Source organism: Erinaceus europaeus, chromosome 2, assembly GCF_950295315.1.
Source record: "Erinaceus europaeus chromosome 2, mEriEur2.1, whole genome shotgun sequence".
NCBI classification, from domain to species: Eukaryota; Metazoa; Chordata; class Mammalia; order Eulipotyphla; family Erinaceidae; genus Erinaceus; species Erinaceus europaeus.
The window spans coordinates 64,251,742-64,266,196 of NC_080163.1; the positions used below are offsets into that span (position 1 = coordinate 64,251,742).

Genomic DNA, 14,455 nt, shown 5'->3' on the forward strand with positions numbered 1-14,455 from the left:
TCACAATAAGTAAGTAAATAAATAATAATCTTTTGTTAAAAAAACATTGTGGCAGACCATTAATCACAGTTAAACAGAAAATTTCAATGACTGCAACATTGGATTTCTATATGTCTACCTCTGATGTAAAAAAAAAAAAAACTGTCTACTTCTGTATACTAATCCTGTTTTTTGTTTTTTTTTTTGTCACTGGTTTATTGATAACTTGGGGCAAGCCATTTTCTTCATTTAAGCTAGCCCAAATATACAGAAAAAGTTCTGAGCCCAGGGAGGTATATCAGTGGTGGACCCATACCTTACATGCATGAGACCCTGGGTTTCATCCTAGGTACCACATAAGATGAATAAAAACAAAATGAGTTAGGACAGGGCACTGTTGCATGATGATGTAAAAATATCAAATAGTGGGTGAGTGTTCTACAGGGAACTTTCTTAGGTAATGAGAAACTAAACCCATGCATCAGCAACTGTACCGTAAACCATAAACCTCCCAGTAAAAATTATTTTTTAAAAAAATCCATGTATGGCGGGATAATGCTTTGTTCTTTCTCTGTCTCACTCTCTCAAATGAAATAAATAAAAATAAATGTTCATTAATCCCCTCAATAAAGAAAAAAAGTAAATTTGGTCTGGAATTTGGCAGTAGAGAATATGTGTGAGATGATTTCATTATTATAAAATAAATGTCGAGACCATATGTTTCATTTTATTTTTTAATTAAAAAATAATTATCTTTACTTATTAGATGGAGACAGCCAGAAATCGAGAGAATGGAGGGAGATAGGGAGGGAGAGAGACAGAGAGTCACCTGCAGCACTGCTTCACCACTTGCAAAGCTTTCCTCCTGCGGGGTCCTTGCACATTATAACGTGCACTCAACCAGGTGCACCACCACCCAGCCCCGATAGTTTTAAAAGTCTTTGTCTCTGACCATATTCAAAGAGTAAATTATTGACAAAACTTAACTGTCACAATAGAGTTACATTACATGGGCTGGAGCGATAGCATAATGGTTATGTAAGAGAGTTTCATGCCTGAGGTTCTGAAGTCCCAGGTTCAGTCCCCAAGCATCAGCATAAACCAGAATAAGCAGTGCTCTGTTGACTCCATCCTCTTCCTCCTCCTCCTCTTCCTTTTTCATCTTCTCTCTCCCTCTCTCTCTCTCTCTTTCATCATCTCTGTCTTTTGAAGAAAAAATAATTTCATTGCATGTTGAATTTAAATAGAATTTTTAAAATACAGACCATTTATAGTCAAGAATTTTCCTCTGTTCTTAGCAGTTTCTATGCCAATATGATCTTTTATAGCTTCCTTGAGAGCACAATAAGGTTCCCATCATCCTTTTTCTCTCTTACTAAAAAGTCAGAATAAACTGATTTCCTTACACTATATTTCTATCTAAATTATCTTCCTTGATAACTACAGATTTGGTCCTCAGTTTACACGACTGATAAATTTTTGAAAGTCTGGCATCAAAACATTCCATTTGAACCATTCTCTTCTGCGGTAGTCACTTCTGCTTTATTCATTACAATGTATTGATTATATTTGTGGCATCGTTCCAACATCAGAAAGTTAATGTATCTATAGAGTCTTTTGAAAATCACGTCAAACAAAAACAAGCAAACATTTCAAGTAATCTATTTTTCCCTAGCCCAGGCTCCATCCATCCTTACCAGTGGATTTGGAAGAAGAAAGCCATACTCTTCAGAAATATGAAATCTTCCTAAAGACAATGATGGTGCTGTTTTCAAATTATGATGTTCAGATTCCATAGATTCCTTTGATGTAGCTTCACGAAGTTGCTACAGAAGAATCAGTTGTTCAAATTTTATTGAAAAACTATGTTGAAGAAAGCTTCAGAATAGTGTACTTTCCTTGAATTTAGTTTTGAAGTTTCAGTCACAAAGAAGAACCTCTGTCTGGGGTTGAATTCCAAACTGCACTGGACTTTCTGACACAAGGCTAAGTTAGCAAATAAAGATTGATGATTAAAACAAATAAGCAAACCAAATAACTTAAAAAAACCCTACTTTCTTTTTAAATTTTTTATTAGTGATTTAATACTAATTTACAAAATTACAAGATAACAGGGGTACAACTCCTTACCAATCCCACTAACAGAGTTCTGGATCCCTATTCCTTCCATTATAAGCTACAGAGTTCTCCTAAGGTTGTATTATTTCTACAACTGTCTATGTTTGTATATATTTGCTCTTTTTTTTTTCCCGTGGTCCCATCTTCTCTTCCATTCCAAGTCACTAATACACCTATTACTGCAACTAAATGCCTCTTCCTTTTTCTTCTTCTCTTCCTAGGTGTTAAAGAAGTTGGAGTTCAAAGTCCTCTGATCATCTTCACCTATTATTTATCCCCCACTGGGAGTATGGACCAAAATTCTTCTTAGAATATAATAGTCAGGAGTTTTGGCTTCTGTAATTGCTTCTCCTCCACACCCCCAATCTGTTCCTATCTTTCCCAAGTAGGGTAGGGCTCTGGAAAGATGAGGTTTCAGGACACACTGGTGAGGTCATCTGCCCAGGGAAGTCAGAATGGATTCATGATAGTGTCTGCAATTTGGTAGCTGAAAGTTGGGAAGATATAAATGGGACAAAATGATTAATGAGCAGGAACCAAAAAGTAGTAATGGAGCAGATGAAAACAAGGATCTTGGGGTAGAAAGAAGCTTGGAATGTATGTACCCAGAGGCCCATGACTATCGTAGTTTTTGCTTGAGTTTGATAACTCCTACTTTCTTTTCAGACAAAGATAATATCTGAAGATTGGTTTTAGTTCCAGAGACAAATTTTCCTTCTACTACTATTCTATTTTCCCTTTCTTTCTTTCTTTCTTTCTTTCTTTCTTTCTGTGAAAAAGAAAAATAGTCAGACCTTTGGTCATGGTTAATTCCAAATACCTTGATAAGAATCTAGCCCATGATGAAGTTTCACAGCTGGACCTATAACCTAAAGGAGTAAAGTATTAAAATAATATGTTAGGTAATTCAGTGAACAGAGTAGTAATGAAGACTCTAAATGCATAAGGCAGGGGTAAGGGTGGAGGATGAGGGGAGGAGGGTTTGTGCTGAAGATAATCTCAACTAGGAAGAGCTGGGCTGTGCTTTTTTTTTTTGTCTTTTTGTCTTGGGTTCTAGTCCTAGAACCACATGGGAATATCACAACACCAATGCAAGCCCTGATGTTATAGTCCCACTCCTTTTCTCTCTCTCACAAAAATAAAAAGAATGATAAAGTTAGCTTGGGAGTAAGTAGCAAAAACATGTTACCAGAAGGATAAGTGCATGTTAAAATCTTAGAAGATTTCTTTGTTTAGTCTAAACAATATAATCTATGGTCATGATTGCCTTATCATATGAACTACTTTTATTTAAAATATTTTATACCACCAAAGGAGAATATAAGTATTATTTAAGTATGAATGATATCTATATTCTAATGTAATTTAGCAATTTAAGCAATGAGGTAATGAATACTGACAAACTTGAAAAGTGAGTGGAGTGATCATTTGATTTAATTATCTACTTCCATAAAACATCTTTGGAAATCTATCACTTAAGATATGCTAGTAATTTGACATTTTAAATTAATGCTACAAGTCTCTTTTTATAGCTTAGTAAATTGAGGCATATGCATGTGATCAAACCTATACATTATCACTCCCCTATTAGTAGAGTGAAAACTATAATTGAGACTTTTTTTAAAAACCAGAGCACTTCTTAGCTCTGGCTTATGGTGCTGGGTATCTGTCAAAATTTCTGTGTTGATATGAATTTATTTAAATACTGAACCAGTTATATATTTTTGACTACATATCTCCATTAGGGGCATTCTGAAGACATGTGTTCACTAAACCTTGAATTTAAGCTACAAAGTTGTAAATAATTTTCTTTGAAAACTTATTTTTCAATATACACCTTTGCATTCCTTTAAGATAAATATAAAAGTTAAGATAAGAAGTATGCTAATAATTTAGTTAAGCAACCCACTGAGAATTTGACTGAATGTTGTGTGTGAAAAATAGTTTAACTGATATGATTCATTAGCTACCAAACAATCAACTTTGGATATACATTTTTTTTTCTCAACCTAATATCTAAACCACGCTAAAACTTAGTTTCTTATGGCTTATAAATACATTTTTTCAGACTTTACATGTCAATTATTTTCTTGGGTTTTTTTTTCTTAGTCTCAGATTATTAAAAGTCCCAGATTTCTGTTAGCTATGTTATTCCTTTCAAGCATTCCTGATGCACCTATAGAAAATTTTTCTTTATTATAAAAGTATGGAATCATAATATAAAGCATTATATACCACTGGTCTAAGTCCTCTTTAATATATACAAACCTAGACCTAATGGAAGTAACATGATTTTTTTAAGTTGGTCTTCAGACATTGGGTCAAAATTAGTTGAGATTCCTACATTGTTACTTCTCATCCCAGAACTTTTCCACTGTTAATTTAGACAGAGCTACCCAAATGTGAATTCTTATCACCCACTTATTACAAGTGGCTCAATTTTCAAACTTGTACTATATATATGTCTTCAAGAAATAGTGTATCACCAGAGACATATTGTTATAAACAAAGGAGATGCCATAAACAAAACATTTATCAAGTAACAGACAGCAAAGTACCATGCTACTTTCCCATGCTCTTTTCCTTCTTTATTCTGGATATCCATTTATCATGATTTTCTTTTCTATTGTTTTATCTCTTCTATTTTACTTGTTGATTTCATTTTATTTCAGACCTTAAAAGTATAGATGTTTGTGGGACTTCTGGAGGCGGGGCTACCGAGTAGCAGCAGTTGCATTTCTCTCCTCTCCTTGGGCAATTAGGTCAAAAAGGAGATCACCTGGAACCACAACAAGAGAAGACTAGAACTACTTTGGGAACCCCCCAGATCACTAGAGCTTCCATAGACCACAACTCTGCCCAGACCTCCAGCTCAACCCAGTTAAGAAACTTCTCTGGAAGGAGTTAGGAAGATGGCGGACTGAGAAGTCACTAACAGCGAATGCTCTGATCGCATCTTCGGCAACGGTAGGATTTTCTGCCTTTAGCAGGCCAGTCAATAAGGGATGACACCAAAGAAGTGATTACAATTTAATTTGGGTTAAGAATTAGAGTAAAGGTGACACGGAATAGCGGGGCTCCAGAATTCCCAGGCGGCGCCGGGCAAGGTGAGTGCACCGGGCATTGTCCTCCGCCAGCCCAGGAAGGCGGCTCCTCCGCCAGTTGCAGAGCGCGGCGGGCAGAGGACCCGGAGAGAGCACTTTAGCTCGGGGGCTTCCTCTTGGGAGTCTCCAGGGTCCACCACAACCCTGAGGGCGGATCCAAAGACTTCTTGAGTATAGCTCTCATTGGATCAAAGGACTTGGAGCTAGTTTTCATTTTTGAGAAATCCTTTAAAAAAGTCTGGAAGGGGGGGTTTCCCAGAAGATGGCGGACTGAGAAGCGGCTAGCCTATGAGCTCCGGACACATCTCGTGTAAACAATAGGATTTTCTGCCTTTAGCAGGCCAGCCAATAAGGGGCCATAGCGGTGACAACTAGGAGGTGTCTATAACTTAATTTGGGTTAAGAATTAGAGTAGGGGAAAAAAATTCTTTTTTCTTCCTTTTAATTTTCAAGCATACATCCTTCCCGCCGCCCCCCCCCCCCCCCCATAAGCAGTGCCTGGGACCAGCTACTAGCAGGATACCCCATACCACCAAACAGGGTTTTTTTTTTTTTAGTTCACTGATACACATTTGGGAAGTTCCTCGCACTGCTCTTTAATTACAACTCTTCTTCTTATCTTCTCCCTTTTCTCTCTCTTATCTCTCTCTATCTCTTTTTTTTTTTAATCTTGTCATACACTTCTTTCTTCTTTGCCTTTCTGAATTTGTGAATTACTTTGGGGAAGAAATCTGACCCAGAGTGGACTCTCTATGTGTGTATCTCTGCTCTAGTTCCCTTTACACTCTTGTTACCTCTAGAATATACACTGGATAGTAGATTTGCATAACTGTCTATTCTTGCTATCCTCTCTTTCTTTTCTCTTTCTTCACTGGGATTTGGTTACTATTATTTTACGGACTGGAGAAATGGGCTAACTGGTAATGATTAAACTCCTTCAATACTTACTTCAGTTGCTACTGTAATTCCGGAGGTTGGTGAGTGCAATTGTCATAAAGGTATTTAGTACAGTTTTACCTGTGCTCAAAACACAACAACTGAGGAACAACAGAGCATAAAAAAAAAGAGAGAAACACATAAATTAAAAAAATGGGTAGATTAAAAATAAATAAAACTGCTACCCCAATGAATGAAGACAAGAGCCCAGAAGAAACCACAAATCAGTCAGAAGTAACCATAGATAAGAAAATTATGCAAGCAATAATAAACTTATTAATCACAGAAATGAAAACAACATTGGAGGAAAGGAATGGCAGTATTAGGGAAACAACAGTTGAGACCCGCAAGGAAAATACTGATTATCTTGAGACAATTAGAGAACGGAAAGCTGAAATAGCTGTAATGAAGAAAGAAGCTGAGGCAAGAGAAAGAAGACTAACAGAAGCAGAAAACAGAATTAGTCAGACAGATGATGAGTTAGAGAAAACTAAGAAAGAGGTGAAAGAGCTTAAAAAGAGATTGAGAGACACTGAAAACAACAACAGAGACATATGGGAGGATCTCAAAAGAAGTAACATTCGTATAATTGGCCTGCCAGAGGAAGAAAGAGAGGAAGGGGAAGAAAACATTCTAGAGGAAATAATACAAGAAAACTTCCCAGACCTGAATAACAGAGAGGATATCAAGGTTTAAGAGGCCCAGAGAGTACCAAACAGAATCAACCCAGACCTGAAGACACCAAGACACATCATAGTCACAATGAGAAGAAGTAAGGATAAAGAAAGGATCCTAAAGGCTGCAAGAGAGAAACAAAAAGTCACATACAGGGGAAAACCCATAAGACTATCTGCAGATTTCTCAACTCAAACTCTAAAAGCCAGAAGGGAGTGGCAAGATATCTATCGAGCCCTGAATGAAAAAGGGTTTCAACCAAGGATAATATATCCTGCTAGACTTTCATTCAAGCTAGATGGAGGGATCAAAACCTTCTTAGACAAACAACAGTTAAAGGAGGCAACTATCACCAAGCCGGCCCTGAAAGAGGTACTAAAGACCTCTTATAAACAAGAACATCACTATAATACTTGCAATATATCAGAGTAAACAAATTGTTTTTTAGAACAATGGCACTACAATACATTAAATCCATAATATCAATAAATGTCAATGGCTTAAACTCACCCATCAAAAGGCACAGGGTGGGGGGATGGATCAGAAAACATAACCCAACCATATGCTGCTTGCAAGAATCCCATCTGTCACAACAAGATAAACACAGACTTAAAGTGAAAGGATGGAAAACTATCATACAGGCTAACAGTCCACAAAAAAGGGCAGGAACAGCCATTCTCATCTCAGACACGATAGATTTTAAATTAAATAAAGTAATAAAAGATAGGCAAGGACATTACATAATGATTAGAGGATCAATCAGCCAAGAAGACTTAACAATTATTAACATCTATGCACCCAACGAGGGACCATCTAAATACATTAAGCATCTACTGAAAGAATTTCAAAAATACATCAATAGTAATACAATAATCGTGGGAGACTTCAATACCCCACTCTCACACTTAGACAGATCAACAAAGCAGAGAACCAATAAAGATACAAGAGAATTGAATGAAGAGATTGACAGACTAGACCTCTTGGACATTTTCAGACTCCTCCACCCCAAAAAACTGGAATACACCTTCTTTTCAAATCCACATAACACATACTCAAGGATAGACCACATGTTAGGCCACAAAGACAGCATCAATAAATTCAAGAGCATTGAAATCATCCCAAGTATCTTCTCAGACCACAGTGGAGTAAAACTAACTTTTAACAACAAACGGAAAATTATTAAAAGACATAGAATTTGGAAACAAAACAACATGCTCCTTAAGAACCACTGGGTCAGAGACTCACTCAAACAGGAAATTCAAATGTTCCTGGAAACTAATGAAAATGAAGACACAACCTATCAAAATATTTGGGACACAGCGAAAGCAGTACTGAGAGGGAAACTTATAGCCATACAATCACTTATTAAACACCAAGAAGAAGCCCAAATGTACGACCTTACTACACACCTCAAGGACTTAGAGGAAGAGGAACAAAGGAACCCTAAAGCAACCAGAAGGACAGAAATCACTAAAGTTAGAGCAGAAATAAACAACATCGAAAATAAAAGAACCATACAAAAGATCAATGAAGCCAAATGTTGGCTCTTTGAAAGATTAAACAAAATTGACAAACCCCTAGCCAGACTCACCAAACAAAAAAGAGAAAAGACTCAAATTAATAGAATTGTAAACGATACAGGAGATATCACAACTGACACCACAGAAATCCAGAGAATTCTGCGAAACTTCTATAAAGAACTATATGCCACCAAGCTAGAGAATCAGGAAGAAATGGAACAATTCCTAGAAACATATGCCCTTCCAAAACTGAACCAAGAAGAACTACAAAATCTAAATGCACCAATCACAGACAAAGAAATTGAAACCGTTATTAAGAATCTCCCCAACAACAAAAGTCCTGGATCAGATGGCTTCACAAACGAATACTACAAAACTTTCAGGAAACAGTTAATACCCATACTTCTTAAGCTATTCCATAAGATTGAAGAAACAGGAATACTCCCTTCCACCTTTTATGAAGCCAACATCACCCTGATACCAAAAGCTGATAGGGACACAACAAAAAAGGAAAACTACAGACCAATATCTCTGATGAACATAGATGCCAAAATATTAAACAAGATCTTGGCCAACCAGATACAGCAACACATCAAAAAGATTGTTCATCATGACCAAGTGGGATTCATCCCAGGAATGCAAGGCTGGTTCAACATCCATAAATCAATCAATGTCATTCATCACATCAATAAAAGCAAAGCCAAAAACCACATGATTATCTCAATAGATGCAGAGAAAGCCTTTGACAAAATCCAACACCCATTCATGCTGAAAACTCTACAAAAAATGGGAATAGATGGGAAATTCCTCAAGATAGTGGAGTCTATATATAGCAAACCTACAGCCAACATCATACTCAATGGACAGAAGCTGAAAGCATTCCCCCTCAGATCGGGGACTGGACAGGGCTGTCCACTGTCACCGTTACTCTTCAACATAGTATTGGAAGTTCTTGCCATAGCAATCAGGCAAGAGAAAGAAATCAAAGGGATACAGATTGGAAGGGAAGAAGTCAAGCTCTCACTATTTGCAGATGATATGATAGTATACATAGAAAGACCTAAAGAATCCAGCAGAAAATTACTGGAAGTTGTTAGGCAATATAGCAAGCTGTCAGGCTACAAAATCAATGTACAAAAATCAGTGGCATTTCTTTATGCAAACACTAAATCTGAAGAAGAAGACATCCAGAAATCACTCCCATTTACTGTTTCAGCAAAATCAATCAAATACCTAGGAATAAAGTTGACCAAAGAAGTGAAAGACTTGTATACTGAAAATTAGAGTCGCTACTCAAGGAGATAGAAACTGATACCGAGAAATGGAAAGATATCCCATGCTCATGGATTGGAAGAATAAATATCATCAAAATGAATATTCTCCCGAGAGCCATATACAAATTTAATGCAATACCCATCAAAGTTCCACCAGGCTTCTTTAAGAGAATAGAACAAACACTACAATCATTTATCTGGAACCTGAAAACACCTAGAATTGCCAAAACCATCTTAAGGAAAAGATGCAGAAATGGAGGCATCACACCTTAAACTATATTATAAAGCCATCATCATCAAAACAGCACGGTACTGGAACAAAAATAGGCACACAGACCAGTGGAACAGAATTGAAAGCCCAGAAGTAAATCCCAACACCTATGGGCATCTAATCTTTGATAAGGGGGCCCAAAGGATTAAATGGAAAAAGGAGGCTCTCTTCAATAAATGTTGCTGGGAAAACTGGGTTGAAACATGCAGAAGAATGAAATTGAACCACTTTATCTCAACAGAAACAAAAATCAACTCCACATGGATCAAAGACCTAGATGTCAGACCAGAAACAATCAAATACTTAGAGGAAAACATTGGTAAAACACTTTCCCACATACACCTCAAGGACATCTTTGATGAATCAAACCCAATTGCAAGGAAGACCAAAGCAGAAACAAACCAATGGGACTACATCAAATTGAAAAGATTCTGCACATCCAAAGAAACTATTAAACAAACAGAGAGACCACTCACAGAATGGGAGAAGATCTTCACATGCCAGACATCAGACAAGAAACTAATCACCAAAATATATATAAAGAGCTCAGCAAACTTAGCACCAAAAAAGCAAATGACCCCATCCAAAAATGGCCAGAGGAAATGAACAAAACATTCACTACAGAGGAGATCCAAAAGGCTAACAGACATATGAAAAACTGCTCTAGGTCACTGATTGTCAGAGAAATGCAAATTAAGACAACACTAAGATACCACCTCACTCCTGTAGAATGGCATACATCAAAAAGGACAGCAGCAACAAATGCTGGAGAGGATGTGGGGACAGAGGAACCCTTTTACATTGCTGGTGGGAATGTAAATTGGTACAGCCTCTGTGGAGAGCAGTCTGGAAAACTCTCAGAAGGCTAGACATGGACCTTCCATATGATCCAATAATTCCTCTCCTGGGGTTATACCCCAAGGACTCCATAACACCCAACCAAAAAGAGGTGTGTACTCCTATGTTCATAGCAGCACAATTCATAATAGCTAAAACCTGGAAGCAACCCAGATGCCCAACACCAGATGAGTGGCTGAGAAAGCTGTGGTATATATACACAATGGAATACTAAGCAGCTATCAAGAATAATGAACCCACCTTCTCTGACCCATCTTGGACAGAGCTAGAAGGAATTATGTTAAGTGAACTAAGTCAGAAAGATAAATATGAGTATGGGATGATCCCACACATCAACAGAAGCTGACTTAGAAGATCTGAAAGGGAAACTAAAGGCAGGACCTGATCAAATTGTAAGTAGGGCACCAAAGGAAAAACCCAGTGGTGAGGGGTAGACATGTAGCTTCCTGGGCCAGTGGGGGGTTGGAGTGGGCGGGAGGGATGGGTCATAGTCCTTTGGTGGTTGGAATGGTGTTTATGTACACTCCTAGCAAAATGTAGACATATAAATCAGTAGTTAATTAATATGAGAGGGGAAAATCAATTGTATGTCTCAAAGTTTCTCAAAAGACAAACTGAATCTTTTTAGTATATAGGCTATGTATTTGATATGCGGACTCTCTCAAAAGCCTAGACCAAGTAGATTAGAAGCTTCCAATAGCACAGCTATATACAAGATACTGGGTACTGTACAGCAAACCATAACAAAGGGACTTTTCAAAGTTAACCCAAGTAACAAATAATGTGATGATAATATTAACTATTGATTGTCTTTTTGAACCCTAAGACAGCAGGAACCTCACATCTTCACTATAGAGCCCCTACTTCCCCCAGTCCTGGAACCCTTGGATAGGGCCCACTTTCCCATATGCATCTCCCAATCCAAACCAAATAATATTGCATCTGCTGATCACAACCTAACCAAAGCAACGATTGCCATCTCAACATGCTTCACCTCAGACTGTATCCAGAGACTTCACGTGTGGAATGACAACCCTTCAGCTTCATTACTCGGGTGAGACCTTTCCTTTAATAGTACACTCTAATTTCATCTCAGGTAATTCACTTTCTAACAAAGTCCCATAACCTAGATATACACCAGTTTCTGTGAGAGAGAGCTTATGTGCACAAGTATCCATAAACTACTGCAAAATATATACCTGAAAGCAGAAGTACACTAGAGTTTGCAGTGAGTACCTCCCTAACACTTCCTCTCCACTATTCCAAGCTTGGGATCCATGATTGCTCAACAAATTGTTTGGCTTCATATGTTAACTCTCTTTTCAATCACCAGGTTCCAGATGCCACCAGGATGCTGGCTAGGCTTCCCTGGATTGAAGACCCCACCAATGTGTCCTGGAGCTCAGCTTCCCCTAGACACACCCCACTAGGGAAAGAGAGAGGCAGACTGGGAGTATGGACCGACCAGTCAACGCCCATGTTCAGCGGGGAAGCAATTACAGAAGCCAGACCTTCTACCTTCTGCAACCCTCAACGACCCTGGGTCCATGCTCCCAGAGGGATAGAGAATGGGAAAGCTACCATGGGAGGGGGTGGGTTATGGGGATTGGTTGGTGGGAATTGTGTGGAATTGTACCCCTCCTACCTTATGCTTTTGTTCACTAATCCTTTCTTAAATAAAAAATTAAAAAAAAAAAAGAAACTTCTCTGAAGAACAAGGAATATCAAAGATCACCTGAGACTGAACAAGATGAGACTGGGACTATTTTGTGAACCCACCAAGTCACTGATAAGAGAAAACATACATGGCTCTGGACAGAGAAGAGCCTAAGGAGAGATTCCTGGGGCTAAAGTCTGTATTTACTCCCTAGCGACTGGTAACACTCTGGCAGTTTGCCAGTTGAGGAGGCACCTCCAGTCTATTTTACCAACAAAAAGACTGCTGAAGGGAGTATAGGACTCCACTAAGACTCACCAAATGCAACTGTGAGTCTCCACTTTCTACTGCCTTCATGGCTGGAGCAGCAGGGGAGAGGCCCTGTGCTGACATTAGGAGGCAGAGAATTGACCAGGAAACTCAGGAGAAGATCTACATCCAGTGGTCTAGTGGTGGGGCTGTAGAGTGGAAGCCTTTCCACATTGTTCTCCTGATGAGAACATGGTGAATAATTGCCTCAGAACCTACAGGCTATAAATAGGACTTGTTTAGAAACTCACAGGGCTCAGCAGTACTGCCTGCCTTGCAAAGAAGTTAGATTGAGCCCGGAACTTTGAATCCTTGGGGTGTGGGAGTCTCTTTGCATAACCACTGTGCTATCTTGCCTCCATCCTGCTTTTTCTTTTGGTCATGAGTGAGTGATTGACATAAAAAAAACCTATTTATAGGCAAAAAGCTCTCAGGCTACCCTAGCCTACAGGGAAGAAAAAGAACAAAAGAGGTTTTAACAGTCACTGTGCTTTAACTCAGTGATTGAGATAACATTGAAACAACTGTTAATTTCCACATCTGTGAACTCTTTAGGTACCATATTAGACACAAGTCAATCCAGGCAAGAGTGATCAGTGGACTGAAAACTACTGAGTAAATAATCTCATCATTAAATATGTAAATATTCAAACCAAAGAGAAACATTGGAGAAATGAACCAGGACAAAAGTCCAGCTAAAAGCCCCCCAAAGGCAGAAACACAGAAGAATGATATTATCAACCAAACCCTAGCTAAGGAATTAGTCACAGGAGTGAGGAAAGTTTGAAAGAATTGTCATTAGAAACACAGAAACAACAAATGAGTCTCTGAAAGAAAGTATTAAGTATCTCAAGGTAATTACAGAGCTGAAAGCTGAAATAGCTGAGCTAAGAACACAAGTAACTGAACAAGCTAAAACAGTATCAGAACAGGGAAACAAAATATATGAATTCCATAAAACAACAGAAAGGAGAATAGAATAAATGAGGCAGAAAACATAATTAGCAAATTGAGGATGAACTAAAGAAAACTAAGAAAGAATTAAGAGATCTCAAAAAGAGATTAAGAGATACTGAAAACAACAACAGAGACATATCAAATGACTTCAAAAGAAATAATATATGCATTATAGGTCTACCAGAGGAAGAAAGAGAGGGAAAGGAAGAAAGCATTCTACACGACATAACAGATGAGAACTTCCCTAGTCTAGGCAACAAAAAAGACATAAAGGTTCAAGAAGCCCAGGGGGCCCCAAACAGTACTAACCCAGACTTAAGAACACCAAGACACATCATATTTAGAATGAAAAGAAATAAGGATAAAGAAAGGATCCTGAAGGCTGCAAGAGAAAAATAAAGAGTCACCTACAGTGTAAAACCCATAAGATTAGCAGAAGATTTCTCCACACAAACACCACAGGCTGGAAGACAATGGCAATATATCTATCGAGTTTTCATGAGAAAGGCTTTCAACCAAGAATACTGTATCCTGCTAGACTGTCATTCAGACTAGATGGAGGCATTAAAATTTTCTCAGAGAAGCAACAGTTGAAGGAATCAATTATCACAAAGCTTGCCCTGAAAGAATTTCTGAAAGATCTCCTATAAACAATCATATCACCATAAACATACCATATATCAGAACACTCTAAAAATATACAATAGTGGCATTAAAATATATTCAACTTATGATATCAATAAATGTCAATGGCCTGTGTTCACCTAATAAAAGAGTAAGAAGATGGATCAGAAAAC

The 14,455-nt window shown here is 38.0% G+C and overlaps 1 protein-coding gene across 2 annotated transcripts in view; it reads right to left on the reverse strand.

The window, feature by feature from the left end:
* Positions 1–1,925, reverse strand: part of IDO2 (indoleamine 2,3-dioxygenase 2) — a 53,337-nt gene extending 51,412 nt beyond the window's left edge. For both annotated transcript variants that reach the window (XM_060182103.1, XM_060182094.1), the window contains exon 1: positions 1,677–1,925. In XM_060182103.1, the coding sequence (XP_060038086.1) occupies positions 1,677–1,775 (99 nt within the window). In that variant the 5' untranslated portion in view covers positions 1,776–1,925. The remainder of the gene's footprint in view (positions 1–1,676) is intronic.
* Between the last annotated feature and the right edge of the window lie 12,530 nt (positions 1,926–14,455).